At 46.0% G+C, this 15905-nt stretch overlaps 1 protein-coding gene across 1 annotated transcript in view; it reads right to left on the bottom strand.

The window, feature by feature from the left end:
* The window catches only part of tnrc6ba (trinucleotide repeat containing adaptor 6Ba), a 43546-nt gene extending 28177 nt beyond the window's left edge, over window positions 1–15369 (bottom strand). Inside the window, 14 exon segments of the mRNA XM_042306308.1 lie at window positions 3639–3803; window positions 4214–4342; window positions 4745–4852; window positions 5235–5447; window positions 5626–5700; window positions 5873–6072; window positions 6973–7143; window positions 7347–8205; window positions 8358–8834; window positions 8837–10317; window positions 10521–10877; window positions 12850–12871; window positions 13317–13404; window positions 14964–15369. Coding sequence (XP_042162242.1) covers window positions 3639–3803; window positions 4214–4342; window positions 4745–4852; window positions 5235–5447; window positions 5626–5700; window positions 5873–6072; window positions 6973–7143; window positions 7347–8205; window positions 8358–8834; window positions 8837–10317; window positions 10521–10877; window positions 12850–12871; window positions 13317–13373 — 4314 coding nt within the window. The 5' untranslated portion in view covers window positions 13374–13404; window positions 14964–15369.
* Window positions 15370–15905: the final 536 nt, after the last annotated feature.

The following is a 15905-nucleotide window of genomic DNA, read 5'->3' as shown; positions in this document are numbered from 1 at the left end:
TAACTTTTTGGTAAAAACTCAACTCGTCTCTGTTGGGAGGACAAAGAATGCTGAGTTGCATCCAAAGAACACCATACCTACTGTGAAGCATGGGGGTGGAAACATCATGCTTTGGGACTGTTTTTCTGCAAAGGGACCAGGATGACTGATCCGTGTAAAGGAAAGAATGAATGGGGCCATGTATCGTGAGATTTTGAGTGAAAACCTCCTTCCATCAGCAAGGGCATTGAAGATGAAACATGGTTGGGTCTTTCAGCATGACAATGATCCCAAACACACCGCCCGGGCAAACGAAGGAGTGGCTTCGTAAGAAGCATTTCAAGGTCCTGGAGTGGCCTAGCCAGGCTCCAGATCTCAACCCCATAAGAAATCTTTGGAGGGAGTTGAAAGTCCGTGTTGCCCAGCAACAGCCCCAAAACATCACTGCTCTAGAGGAGATCTGCATGGAGGAATGGGCCAAAATACCAGCAACAGTGTGTGAAAACCTTGTGAAGACTTACAGAAAACGTTTGACCTCTGTTATATACCCTTTGTTGGCAATGACAAAGTATTGAGACAAACTTTTGTTATTGACCAAATACTTATTTTCCACCATAATTTGCAAATTAATTCATTAAAAATCCTACAATGTGATTTTCTGGATTTTTTTTCTCTCATTTTGTCTGTCATAGTTGAAGTGTACCTATGATGAAAATTACAGGCCTCTCATCTTTTTAAGTGGGAGAACTTGCACAATTGGTGGCTGCCCCACTGTATGTAAAGAAGAAAGTATTTATTAAGAATATTTCATTCATTCAGATCTAGGATGTGTTATTTTAGTGTTCCCTTCATTTTTTTGAGCAGTGTACACACACACACACACACAGTTTGAAGTCAGAAGTTTACATACACTTAGGTTGGAGTCATTAAAACTAGTTTTTCAACCACTCCACAAATTTCTTGTTAACCTGTTAAGCTTCCCCCCTACTTTTTCTGAAATTCTGTTAAAAATCGCGCAACATTTTGGCGTCCTGCTACTCAGGCCAGGAATATAGTATATGCATATGATTAGTATGTGTGGATAGAAAACACTCAGACGTTTCCAAAACTGTTTAAATCACGGCTGTGACTATAACAGAACGTCTGTTTCATCAAAAGCGCAGGAAAATCTGATCACTGGAGATGGAAAAAGTATCCATGCGCCACTCCCATGAATTGTTAAAGGTGAACCGTAATATATTTGGCCAAGCTTGCAGTACCTACAGCTACCACAGGATCTATAGAGTCTCCTCATTTGAATCTGAATTGATTCTTGGTAGATCCGCCCAAAGGGAACCGATTCTCTCCGACCACCAACCCGAGGCATTGTCTGTCTTTTTCTCCGGACATTTTTCCACACGGCAGGCTATCGAATTTACATCGCCTCCTGATGATTTTTATAGCTTATTAACGTGTAGTTATACCTAAAGTTGCATTAGAAAGGTATTTCAAGTGTTTTGTAAAAGTTTATCGTCGAATTTTTAACTTTTAAAAATGACGTTACGTTATGAAACGCTCTTTTTTCCGTTTTCCACACAGTCTTCATAGATCGATATCTAGGCTATATATGGACCGATTTAATCCAAAAAAGACCCAGTATTGATTATGGGACATCAAGGTGTGCAAAGAAAGAAGATGGTCAAAGGTAATTAATGTTTTATATTTTATTGTGCGGTTTGTGTAGCGCCGACTATGCTAATTCTTTTGTTTACATCCCCTACATGCTATCAGATAATAGCTTCTCATGCTTTCGCTGAAAAGCATTTTAAAAATCTGACACGGTGGCTAGATTCACAATGACTGTAGCTTTATTTTAATACCAAACATGTGTATTTTAATGAACGTTTGCGTTTTAACTAATACCATTAGCATATAGCGTCGCGCATGTGCATTTCTAGAGCTCTAGGTGAGACGTCTGCGTCTCAAGTAAGCTCAAGAGGTTTTAACAAACTATAATTTTGGCAAGTCGCTTAGGACATCTACTTTGGGCATGACACAAGTACTTTTCCAACAATTGTTTACAGACAGATTATTTCACTGTATCACAATTCCAGTGGGTCAGAAGTTTACATAAACTAAGCTGACTGTGCCTTTAAACAGCTTGGAAAATTCCAGAAAATGATGTCATGGCTTTAGAAACTTCTGATCGGCTAATTGACATAATTTGAGTAAATTGAAGGTGTACCTGTGGATGTATTTAAAGACCTACCTTCAAACTCAGTGCCTCTTTGCTTGACATCATGGGAAAATCAAAAGAAACCTGCCAAGACCTCAGAATTTTTTTGTAGACCTCCACAAGTCTGGTTTATCCTTAAACAATTTCCAAACGCCTGAAGGTACTACGTTCATATGTACAAACAATAGTACGCAATTATAAACACCATGTGACCATGCAGCCGTCATACCGCTCAGGAAGGAGATGAGTTCTGTCTCCTAGAGATGAACGTATTTTGTTGCGAAACGTGCAAATCAATCCCAGAACAACAGCAAAGGACCTTGTGAAGATGCTGTAGGAAACAGGTACAAAAGTATCTATATCCACAGTAAAACGAGTCCTATATCGACAACCTGAAAGGCCGCTCAGCAAGGAAGAAGCCACTGCTCCAAAACCGCCATAAAAAAGCTAGACTAAGGTTTGTAACTGCACATGGGGACAAAGATAGTACTTTTTGGAGAAATGTCCTCGTCTGACGAAACAAAAATAGAACTGTTTGGCAATAATCACCTTTGTTATGTTTGGAGAAAAATGGGGGAGGCTTGCAAGCCGATGAACACCATCCCAACCGTGAAGTACGGGGGAAGCAGCATCATGTTGTGGGGGTGCTTTGCTGCAGGAGGGCCTGGTGCACTTCACATAATAGATGGCATCATGAGGTAGGAATATTATGTGGATATATTGAAGCAACAACTCAAGACATCAGTCAGGAAGTCAAAGCTTGGTCGCAAATGGGTTTTCCAAATGGACAATGACCCCAAGCATACTTCCAAAGTTGTGGCATAATGGCTTAAGGACAACAATGTCAAGGTATTGGAGTGGCCATCACAAAGCCCTGACCTCAATCCTATAGAACATTTGTGGGCAGAACTGAAAAAGCATGTGCGAGCAAGGAGGTCTACAAACCTGACTCAGTTTCACCAGCTCTGTCAGGGGGAATGGGCCAAAATTCACCCAACTTATTGCGGGAAGCTTGTGGAAGGCTACCCAAAATGTTTGACCCAAGTTGCTACCAAATACCAATGCTACCAAATACCAATTGAGTGTATGTAAACTTCTGACCCACTGGGAATGTGATGAAAGAAATAAAAGCTGAAATAAATCATTCTCTCTACTATTATTCTGACATTTCACATTCTTAAAATAAAGTGGTGATCCTAACTGACCTAAAACAAGACATTTTTACTAGGATTAAATGTCAGGAATTATGAAAAATGGAGTTTAAATGATTTTGGCTAAAATGAATGTAAACTTCAGACTTCAACTGTATATAAAAACATTGATGCTTCAACCAACATGGCTTTAATCAGAACAAATCTAAGGTAAGTTTTTGTGTTCCTCAAGGCTTTGTTCTCTGACCACTACTGTGATCATTCTAGTGTTGTATAGGAGTATAGCTACTCACCAGCTGGAACTGGATGTGCGGAGGGTAGATGCTGCTCAGCATGGCGATGTGCTGGGGGGACAGCTGAGGGGGGAACACGCCCCCTCCTACAGCCCCCACCCCACCCACACCTCCGACTCCACCCACGCTGGGAGGCGGCATCTGCTTCAGCACAGAACCTGGCACCTGGAACACGGACCATCGTGTTACCATGGGAACGTGGAATAAAGCATCTTGTCTAGCACATTCCATTTCAAAACAGAAAATCAGTGAGTGCACTCCTCATCGATTTGCTGAGGTTTTTTTTAATCCATTGAGTGTAGTCACCTAAATACTCCCATTAGCCTATGATCAAGAGCAGGCTGGTGAAATAAATCACATCTCTGGAAACAACGTTTCACAGAAAGAACTTACTAAGAAACCAACGGACCAAAAATCTTTTGTTCTGAGCAGAGGTTTGGGCATATAGGAGACTGATTTACATAAGGGAGTCCCTTGAAAAAAGCCTTGTAAAGGTGAACGTAAAAACAACTGACTACTTCTAGTCTGATAAAATGTTAAAATATATATATATTAATAATAAACAAAAAGGGTACCTGAGGTGACAGGAACTGATGAGGCACTTGTGCTCGTATCCCTGCGGACGGGTTTATGGGTGGCACACCGGGCTGGTGTCTGGACTGGGGCATCCCACCACCGCTGCTGCCAAACATGTTATGACCACCCTGACAAGGAAACAGAGGGAGGGAGTGGGTTACAAACATGGCTGACTCTTTGACAGACATAACGATGGGGGAGATGGGAAATGAGACGATACAACACTGACACAGAGGAAATGATTTTGGGGGACTTTGTACTTGATGCTTAAAGGGAAAATCTGCAATTGCTGCATACATTTTTTTTTCTATTAAATGATATGTACTCATTGATTTTTAAGAACACAATTTATGAGGGATGGACAGTAAGATAAGTTTCTATGTACAGGGAGATGTGGTGAAGTAGCCTGTCCCAGATCTTATGGAATAACAACAATAATCAGTTGGCTAAAGCAGAAACAGATCTGGGACCAGCTTAGTGGTGAAGCAATGAGCTGATGGTCTAATGGAGACAGAGGGACACAGCCTTACTTGTCTAGGGGGGATAGTGTGGTTGTAGAGAGGGGAGGGCTTGTAGACAGAGGGTGGAGAGTACTCCTCCCCAAGGCACCCATCCTGATTGGTGAAAGGCAAGGTCTGCTGATCACAGTGACAGCCAATCAAAGTAGTTTCCCAATATGGGGGAAGAAGTAGGTGAGACAGGGAAGGGACCGGAAGAGGGACACCAAAAGAAGGAGGGCACACGAAGAGGGACACCAAAATAAGGAGGGAACAGGAAGAAGGTTACCAAAAGAAGGAGGGGAAGGAAGAAAGAGACATAGAATAAAGTGTTAATGAGACAAGTGGTACTTGGAGAAGTCAAAGTCACAGAGGTTGCGTCCGAAATGGAACCATGTACCCTTTAGTAAACTACTTTTGACCAATACCTATAGGGCTCTTATCAAAAGTAGTGTACTATAAAGAGAATAGGATGCCATTTGAGACCCATCCACAGAGCGTTGCAATGGTCTGAGGTACCAACCTTGTCATAGTAAGGCCCAGGGTCGCCAGGCCCCATCTCTTTGGAACCAGGTGAACGGTAGACCATCCCTCCTCCTCCCATGGCTCTCTGCCCTCCTTTACGCATCTCTCCATTGTAGTCATTCAGGACCATCCCTCGCTTCTCTCCTTCCATCTTCTTATCCTGAGGAGGACCAGGGGCCAAGTCCAGAGGCCGCCCACTAGGATCATCACCCTGCAAACACAGCACATATCCTCATCACTACCACCATCATAAATCAACCCCACCACACCTATTGGCATGTCACGCTCATTGTAATAGATACAACAACACATTTCTCACTACATACAGTATCTCAAACACACAGTGGATGCCTGTGGGCTCTAAACTTAGCCTTTTCTCTGAAACTTACCAGGAGCCCCATGTTGGAGAACTGTTTGTTCATGGGGTTCATCCAGGAGTCTCCTCCTCCACTCTTCAGGGGAGCCTGAGAGACAAACATACAGATATAACATTTCTGGCAGTAGGTTTTCTTCTGGCACAAACAAAGGCCATTTTCCCACCAAAAGGCCTCATCAAATATCCAACTCCTCTCAAGTTTCTGAATGAGGCAACCACCATAGAAAACCTAACCTAACCCATTGTGGATGCTGTCCTACCTTGTTGTTGGGCTTCTTGCCCCCATGACCTTGGCCCCAGCCCCCACTGTTGTAGGACGAGCTGCTGCCCTGGGACCCAACACTGTTCCACACCCCTGCTCCTCCCTCCTCCTCTTCCTCCCAGCTGGGGTGACGCGAGGCCGCCACCGAGCCCTGGTCTCCCTCACCCCAGCCTCCTTCTTGCATAGACTTTGAACCTGCTATGGAAATAACAATGAGTAGCATTATTACACCAATAATATGCTGTGTGTTATGACGACACTGCAAATCTGTGATTGTGTCTGGATTTTTTGGGAGACATTTTGTAAACAAACCCTATGTCTCCACCATTAATGGTTAAAAAGTTACTGACGATTTACTCTGAGAATTTAGCATGATCAGAGTAAATAGAATATTATAACGGTCATGGACATAAATGGTCGCTGCTCACTAGAACTCGTCACTGCTCTGTGGGCAGAATGGCACTAACTTCATGACAGTCCGCTTGTAGTTTGCCAAAGGGCACCTCAAGGACGCAGACCATGAGAAACAAGATTATCTGGTCTGATGAAACCAATATTGAACTCTTTGGCCCGAATGCTAAGAATCACGTCTGGAGCAAACCTGGCACCATCCCTACGGTGAAGCATGGTGGTAGCAGCATCATGCTGTGGGGATGTTTTTCAGCGGCAGGGACTGGGAGACTCGTCAGGATTGAGGGAAATATTAACAGAGCAGAGGGAGATCAGAGAGATCCTTGATGAAAACCTGCTAAATAGCTGTGCAGCAATGGGAGAAACTTCCCAAATACAGGTGTGCCAAGCTTGTAGTGTCATACCCAAGAAGTTGAGGTTGTAGTCTCTGCCAAAGGTGCTTCAACAAAGTACTGAGTAAAGGGTCTGAATACTATGAAAATGTGTACATTTGTAAAAAAAAAATATATATATATATATTTTTTTAACATTATGGGGTATTGTGTGTAGATTGATGAAGGGAAAAATCAATATACTCAATTTTAGAATGTAGAAAAGGTAAAGTGGTCTAAATACTTTCTGAATGCACTGAACCTAATCAGACATCGTCATGTCTTTTTGAGGCTTTACAGTAGTTAGTTTCCTTACCAGATTTGATGGGGTTGGGTGAGGGGTTTCCCCAGCCAGAGGTGTTCTTCCCAGGTTCCTCCCCAGGGTCTCCCCAGCCGGTGGGGGTCTCAGTGGGCTTTCCCCAGGCTGCGGTGCCGTTGTCCACCGGGGGGTCTGAGGGAGAGCCACCGTCCCAGCCAGACGATGGAGCTACACACATGGGCAGGGATAGGGATGTATCCATCAGTGACACAGTGGTGTGATTTATGTACTGTGCTCTATAGGTTGATGGGAAAGACTGAGTTCTATAAGCCTTCCACTCCGCATGTCTATTAGGTAATAGGCTTAAATCTTATATTTAAAAAAATCTATGCGAACGGTCCTGCACATCAGCCTAACAGTTAGTCTCTTACCCATCCCTGGAGCTTTCCCAGGTCCAGGTCCATGGCCAGGGTTGATGTCCCTGCCTCCCATCCCAGTGGGCTGCCTCCCAGGCCCAGGTTGCTGCTGTAGAGCTGGAGGCCCAGGCTGCTGCTGTTGGGGCGGTGGTCCTGGTCCCTGGCCGTGCATTGGCAGCTGCTGACCAGTGGGAACGCCGTTCTTCTCCCACAGGTTGACAGTCTTGTTATTAAACTGGCTGGGGTCTCCCCAAGCCGACGTCCCATCGTCAATGTCCATCTTCCTGCTAATGAATTGTGGTGAAGGTTCCTCCCAACCGCTGGACTGCGGCCCCTCTCCTCCATTAGGACCGCTGGGGATGGGTCCGGCCGTCCAGCCTGAGCTGCTTTGGTTTTGGGCCTGGGGGCCCGATGGTCTCCCCCAGCCCTCTCCTCCTTGCATGTCCCCTGGGTCCAGTGCTTGCTGCGGTAGCGGCTGCTGCTGGGGCTGTGATTGGTGCTGCTGCTTTTGTGCCATGGGACCTTTCACAGAGGCTGTCTGGCTGTTTGGCATCTGTGACGGGTGCATTTTCCCACCCCCCCCTCCACCCCAACGCCCCTGGTGGGGTTTGCTGCCCCCATGTCCACACCTGCCCCTCCTCCACATGTACCTCCTGCCCCCAGGCTCTCCTAGGGGCTCCCTCGTCCCAGCTACCCCACGTACCGACTTCTGAGTCTCCCCACCTTTCCTTTCCTCTCCCCATGCTCCTCCTCCACTGCTCGATTTGGCCTCTCGCTCTCCCCAGTCCCCCCACCCCTCTCCCTCTGTCCACCACACCCTCCTCCATCCCTCCCCATCTCCTTCCATCCTCCTCCTGTCCCCTTCTCCTCCTGGCTGCCTCCCCAGCCACCACCTCCTCCTCCTCCACCTTGGTTACCCTGTTGTCCATTATCTCCCCACCCTCCTCTACTACTACGTTCCCTCCCTCCACCCCACTCTGATCCTTCGTTCCCCCATCCTTTTCCTTGGCTCTCCCCTGGTCCTACCCCACCCCAGCCTCCTGTAGGCTTACCCTGGCCTGGTCCAAGGCCTCCTCCTCCTCCCATACCTGCTCCAGTGGTCATTGACGCAGATTGTGTGACACCAGAAACATTCCTCATGTTGGATCCCGGGTGAGGTGGTCCTCGGTTGGGTAGGGAGTTGCTGCAACCGCTGCTGCTGTTACCACCACTCTCCCAGCCCTCCCCAGAGCCACCAGAGGTCCCCAGGGAAGGGTTGGAGTTCAGGTTTGGAGCTGAGCCAGGGAGAAGGGAAGGAGAATCAGTAGTTGTAGCAGAGCCAGTGGAGTACTGAGAAGACGGACCAATGGGAGGTGGAGAGTTTTTGGATGAAGCAGACAACCCAGAACCTCCTTTTCCTGGTTCTAGGTCCCAGGCCACGTTCTGTCTGATCTGGGTCTGGCCCCAGCCTGTGTTGGAGAGGACGCGCGGGTCCAGGTCATTGCGGCTGAGCATTGCCTGTAAGGCCACTTCAGGGTTGGGTGGTGGGGGATGGGAATACCGGTGGTGGCCATACCCATGGTGTTGATTGTGATTGCCGCCACCTCTGGATGAAGAATGACCTCTTCCACCCCGGCCCCCCCCCCACTCCCCTGTGTCCCCCTCTGTCCCTCCGTCCCCCACTCCAACTCCCTTCTGATTGTCCAAAGCTCTTGTTGTAGTGGTGGATGATTTGGGAGAAGAGGCGGCGGCAGGGGGGTTGCCGATGCTGCCCCCACTGCTGCTGCTGCTACTGCTGCGGCCGCCGACACCACCAGCCTCCCCTCCTGAATTGCCAACTCCACCACTTCCACCCATCCCACCTGAATTACCTCCCCAGTCTCCAACTGAAGACCCTCGCTCTCCTCCTCCTCCCCACCCTCCCTGAGATACCCCGGCGGTCTGAGTGTTACCCCCACTTCCAGCGCCCCAGGCTTTCCCTCCATTACCCCCTGAGCACTGTACCCCCACCGCGAGCCTCCACCACCCTCAGCAGCTCCCCCTTCCCAACCATCAGTCCTTGAGGCACCCGTTTTGGAGTTAGCAGCGGGGAAAGGCTGGCCTCCCCAGGAGGAAGAGGTTTGGGAAGCAGAGAGGTTGTCTCCCCCGTTGCCTCCTCCCCCACAGTCTATATTGGCTCCCTCCCCTGTCCCCGCATTTTTTGGTCCTGCTCCGGTCTCCAGCGCCGCTCCACCCCAGCCCCCGTCCGACGGGTGCTCTCTTTCTCTGGATTGCATTTGGTGAAGTTGGTGCTGATGAGCAGATTGATTCAAAGCTAGAGGTGGGTTCCCCAGGGCCGGGGGAGGGTTGTTGGCAGACAGAGACCCAACCTGGCTCTGGAGGAAGGAAGAGGGGGGGGCACCTTCAGAGGAAGCTGCCCCAGCTCCATCCTGCTGCACTAGGGCAGGCCAGGCAGAAGGGTTGGCATTTGGGTTGAAGTTGGCACCAGGGATCCCCCCACTGCCACCAAGTGAGCCATCAGGGCCCACTGGCAGAGGGGAGGATTTGGGAATGGGTGGCAATGACGTCCCTGGGGCTGCATTCCCTTCTACAGGACCCTGTGAGGCAGCAGACCCCCACACCACACTGCCGGACAGCATACATTCATTGGACATTGAGAACGAGGAAGTGGGTGAAGGACTGCCAGGATCCCCACCTTTCCATGAGGCACAGCTGTTCGGCATTCCACCACCGCCCTCCACCGACGACTCACTACCGCTTCCTGGCCCTGAAGCTCCACCTCCTCCGCTCCCGTCGCCAGGGGCAATGTTAGGCCACTCCTCTAGGTCCGAGCCGTCCACAATGACCTTCTCCCTGCCCTGAGAGGAGGGCAGGCTGCCAGAGCCCGTCCCCCACGTGGAATTTGCATAATTTGAAGAAGTAGAAGAAGCAGCGATTGATGATGAAGAGGATGACGAGGTGAGGGGCAGTGAGGGTGCAGCTGGACCCACATAGCCTGGACTGGAATCTGGACGGGAAACAACAAAGACACGAGAGACACACACATTGACTGCCGCCCAATTTTTATGGACTTGGACAAAGAGAGAACAAACAGTTTTCCCCAAAACGGTCTACCAAGACAAAGCGAGTAAAGTGGGATGCACTTATAAAGTATTCAAACAGAGCCTAACTTCGCATGATGCCCCATGTCGACTCGTGCCAGACACCCACCTGAGGCAGCAGCCATGGTTGCGTTGAGGCCGTCTCCCCCTCCGCCCCCTCCACCCAGTAGCATGGAGGACAGCGGCGGCTGGCCCCTCTTCAGTAGCACTTTGTGGTCTTGCTGGCAGCGGAATCGCGGGGGCACTTCGCGGGGCATGTAGCGCTGGGGGGCCTGGGTGCCTGCTGTGGGGGGCTGTCCGTTGGCCACCGCCGGCCGCTTCGCATTGTTCCCGCCCTGAGGGGGGGCGCCGCCTGCAGCCGCGGTGGCAGGGGAGGAGGATGCCGAGGGGATGGGTCCAGGGCTGGGGGAAGCAGAGCTGGGGGCAGCAGGAGACTGGGTGGACAAGGGCTTGGTCAATTCTGGCACTGCATGGTGAAGGAGAAGACAGAGAGAAGTTAGTAAGGAGTATAGAGGACAGTCAGCATAAAAATGGTGATATGAAATTAAAATAATATTTCCTAGTGGATAATAAAACATTTTATCTAGCCATCATCGTACGGCAGGGTAGCCAAGTGGTTAGAGCATTAGACTAGTAACCAGAAGGTTGCAAGTTCAAACCCCTGAGCTGACAAGGTAAAAATCTGTTGTTTTGCCCCTGAACAGGCAGTTAACCCACTGTTCCTAGGCCATCATTGAAAATAAGAATTTGTTCTTAATTAACAGACTTGCCTAGTTAAATAAAGTTAAATAGAGTCAAATTGCCACATGCATCTAAACAATAGACCAGACCTGGTTCAAATACATCAAATACATAGCCAAATATACTACTTTCATTTGAAGTATTTTGAAATAATTGGCTTGGGTTATTTGAAATTGGCTTGGGCAATGAACAGGGGTATTTGGAAATAGCCACGGGATGACCGTTGAAACTATTTAAGACTCTTTATCTATCGGAATATCTGTAGCTACTTTTTAAGTAAATAACTGCAGTCAACTTCTGCCCTAAGTTAGGAGATAAAGCAGATTGCGTTGTTCATTTCACCCTTCACATTTTTCATTTCGAAGCTTACCGGTAGTCCCCAGTCATATTTTATATGTTTTCAAACACATAACGACGAGACCGTTGACTGTTGTGCAGCACTCGTCAGGAAATCTAGCTACAGTATGGAAATTACAACTTTGCCAGCTAGATATCTTATAACTAAGTTAACTGTCTAACATGTGCTAATTGCTCTGCAGTTGTACATTTGGTTTGCTAATTTAGTGGCTAGTTAGCTAGCTTCTTGCAAAATTAAGAGTCTTGGTAACAGCAGAGAATCCACTCCTGGATCTAGAGGCTTACGGTCTAATATTTGCTTTGTGCGTACAGCAAACTGAGTAGCAATTTTGCGTTACTTGTATAACTTTAAGAGCTGGGATGTCTGTCCTGCAAATTGTTTGTCAGAGACTGCATAAAATGTTTTCAATGTGTTCATTCCCTATGGGATTTTACATATACTTGTTAGCATTGCTAACCTTTGGGGTTCAAAAATAGCACCCCTTTTGTGTTCAGTGCCAGTATTACCAAATATCCTGGGATCGCACAAGGATTCCAAATACATTTCAAATAACTCTAGAGCAAATCAGACCGGAGTTAAAATGCATGGAGTATTGCAATATTTGTATGAGTATTTTCAAATGTATGTCAATATTTTCCAAATGCATTCCCTAATATGTACAGGGGGTACTGGCCACACTATTGTTATTTTACTGCTGCTCTTTAATTATTTGTTACTTTTATTTCTTCTTTTTTTTTCATATATTTTTTTAAACTGTGTTGTTGGTTAAGGTTGTAAGCATTTCACTGTAAGGTCTACACCCGTTGTGTACAGCGCATGTGACAAATACGATTTGATTTAATATATTCCAATATTCAGTTACTTGTGAGAAGGATGGAAGAGGGAAAGAAACAGTGCTCTTTATCTGCTGGATAGTGTCACTGGAGTGACAAAGCACAAAGCCAACCGCATAAACAAACAAAGCTCAGGCTACCCAGAACCAAAATCTTGCGTAATTGCATCAGATGCTTGATTAAGTTCTGGTGGGAGAAATATTAGAAAATGTACTAATGAGACTAGCGAAGTCTCTAGCAAAGTCTCCACCCCTCCGAACAGAAACTCAGTTTTGGGCAAGTCTATGAGCCAAAGATGCAAGCACTTGCGAAATCGTGATTAGTACAAATGATCAGTGACGAAAAATCTGCATACTGGAACAGTACTAAGTTCCTCATTAGGTGTCGCAAAAAAAATGCTAGCGATGAGAACGACTAGACCACCATAAGCAGACAGAGAAACAGGTGCGACGTTGTGAACATTGCAACCAGGTGAATCTAGCAGAGGACACAAAGACACCACTCACCTTTGTTTTTTTGCTCTGCAACCTGAAATAAGACAAAAGTACATCAAAAGCCAAATATGGAGATATTAATTAATTTGTTAAAGACATTCAAGTGAAAAACAAACATAACTGTATGAACATCAAAGTAGGACAATGAGAGAGTCAAATGTGTGGTGTGGAAGTGGCTGGTTGGAGTACTGTGGTCTGGACAGAGTGCCAGGCATAACAACACTAATCAACAATCTATTATTCATTACATTTAATTTATTGAGACTTGTTGTGTGTATTGTATACAACTTTGCAATACTGAATATACCCCAGCTGGCCAGGTCATCACAACTTGGTGATATCATGTAGCATATAATCTGGTTCATCAGAATACTATTGTGTCAAAACAAAAGTTCTAAGAAAAACAATGAGACTGCAACAAGTTAAACTGAGCATCATTCTGAGCAAAGTTGTATGTTGGCGTGGAAATACATCTTTACCTTCTGAGATGCTTCCCTTTTCCTTTTGTCGTCTTTCTTCCTTTTCTTGTCTTCCATGAACTACTGTTCCCTGTCCTGATACTCTTTTCTGGGGTGAGAGGAAATAGAAGAAACACATTATAAACCGCAAACCAGTGCAACTGTCCTTAGAACAATCTATATACTGGCTTGAGCCACAATGATCTACAAGCCTAGGGTTCAGAAGATTGCTTGGCAGGTGCTGTACTGTTCATAGGGTAATTATCCACATAATACACCTGCAGGAAATGTCTGGCTTATCCTCCCCTCCAAGCCTTGTGAGTTAGCCAGTAAAAGGATGGAGTGTTTAGGTCTTGTTCTAAGCTTCGAATGCTAAATGCCCAGTCCTGTTGACAAAGCAGGGACACACTTTCTAATGCCTTGTTTTCAAACTATGACTTAACAGTAGCTAGCCTATGCCATGACAGCACTGTAAGGGATCTGAAGTATGGCTGCCTTGACACACCTATTAAAATGCAGTTACTGTTTCTAAAAGGCCAGATATACTAAACGGGTTGATGTTTCTCTTAAGGAACCCATAAGTAAGCATTCAAATAAAAAACGGGGCATGTAACGTTACATCACAAAAAATACATGAACAGCCAGCACACTCATTGTTGATAAGAGTCAAGGTGACACATCGCCATGGACACAATGCTCTGAAAATGACCTGCAAAGGCAACAAAACTGATCATGATGCGAATGTGCAGCTATCTGGCCCTTATTTATCAGTGGCATAGTTAACGTTAGAGGCTATGGGGGCTCACTATGAGCCACAGTTGTCATGATTTCGGGAGCTCGGGGTAACTACTGTCAGCCTTCTGTAGCTAGTTACGTTAGCTGCAACAGCTATCCTTCATTCACGCACGTAACCTTTCGTGCATGGGAATAAGCAACATAGTTCGCTAGCTACCTTTGCAAGTATGAAGGTGCAACAATTATTACAATGTAACTAGCTAATGCTAAACCCTGCCGATGGTGGCCATTCAGCAACCGTGGCTAACAACCAAAACGCTGCATGTCGATGGATGTTAGCCATCGTTATGAAACTATGGCGGGCTAAAAATGGACACACGACAAGGACAACAGGCTCAGATCACGAAACCGATGAGCTAACGTTATCTATCCACGCAACACAGGTAGTTCACTGACTAACGGTAAATGGACCAACATCTTCATATTTTAGTGTACGCGAGGTCTTGCACCAACCTAGCAAGGTAAAAGAGATGTAGCTAAATTAGCTATCTGCTGTGTCGACCAACTACACACCCTATAACTAGTTGCTAAACTAGCTAGCAAGCTAACACCAAATGTGTTGTGTTTTTTAAATACAAGTATGCCAGCATTATTTTCTGCAGGATTACTACCCAGACTCCGGATTTATATTGCTACATTGGTCTGCTCGTGACAGAAGTGAGCGCCAAGAGAACTCCTCCAGAGGCTCACTCGCGCGACGACATCAACTCTGTAGCATGCTAGCTAGACATATTTTAGCACCGATGTCGACAGAAAATTGCTGCGTTGCAAGACTGTTAGCAATAGCCTCTTATCTATGGAATATGCATATCATTGCAAAATATGCATGCAGTTAACCAACAACTTTACAAATAGTGACGAAGATATACTCACCTCAGGAATCACATATGAAATAGAGCTAGCTAACTAAAGCTAAGATTATTTCCTCTTTCATCTGTGGCTAAAGTGCTTCAGTGCGAAATCCTCGGTTTTTTTTTGTCATTCGAGGCTACTTGAAAATCAACAGCCCCTAAACGAATAATGAAGTAACGTTATGTGGCCAACAAAGAAATATACTTGTTGGTGCTCTTGATTTCTAAGTAAGTACTATGATAATGTAAACCTAGCTAATGTGCAGAAGAATTCGTTTTTAAAGCGCTGGAAAGTCAGTTGGTTGACGGTCGGCCATTTTGCAGCTATGAATCGAATGTCTCGCCAGCAGCAAGCTCTCTCTGGTGGGGGTGAGGGAGATTTTTGTCCTTCAATTAGACAACTGTGGAGTTAGTTTCATACAGCATCATTACCGTTAGACAATAATTCCTTCGTCAAATAAAATACCAGTTTTAATGAATGGGTTGATCAAGTATGGAGTGTGTGCTGTTAAGGGCTGTATTTGTAATGACGTCGTATTTCAAAAATGTCTGCCACAAAAATGTTTTAATTTAATGGATTTGGTATTCTAACTGAAACGTTTAGAGGCCCCCCGCCCTTCCCATATTATTTAGAGGCATTGATTGTAGATGTACTTTTTTGCGCTGCAGTATTGACTAAACCCTGAGAGTGGCGCAATTTCTTGCTAATTTTCTCCCCCAAATAATCCGCTCGTTTGCTGTCTGCGAGGCGTTTGTGTTCCTTTTTGTTGAACTTGTCAGGGATACAGTATTTTGGTTGCAACAGTGGTGAAATTCTAATTTGAACTGATTATAACTATATTTCAAATGTACAAGTATAGTTGTCTTCTTTAATTACTTGGATGCTGTCTTCAACTTATTTTTGGTCTATCAAGAAAGAGAGAAGCAAGGAAAACGAAATAAGGAGTGATGGACAAAGAAAAGG

This window comes from Oncorhynchus tshawytscha, linkage group LG25 (assembly GCF_018296145.1).
Source record: "Oncorhynchus tshawytscha isolate Ot180627B linkage group LG25, Otsh_v2.0, whole genome shotgun sequence".
Lineage (NCBI taxonomy): Eukaryota > Metazoa > Chordata > Actinopteri > Salmoniformes > Salmonidae > Oncorhynchus > Oncorhynchus tshawytscha.
Note: the sequence above shows the minus strand (reverse complement) of the source record. Positions and strands in the feature narration are given on the sequence as shown.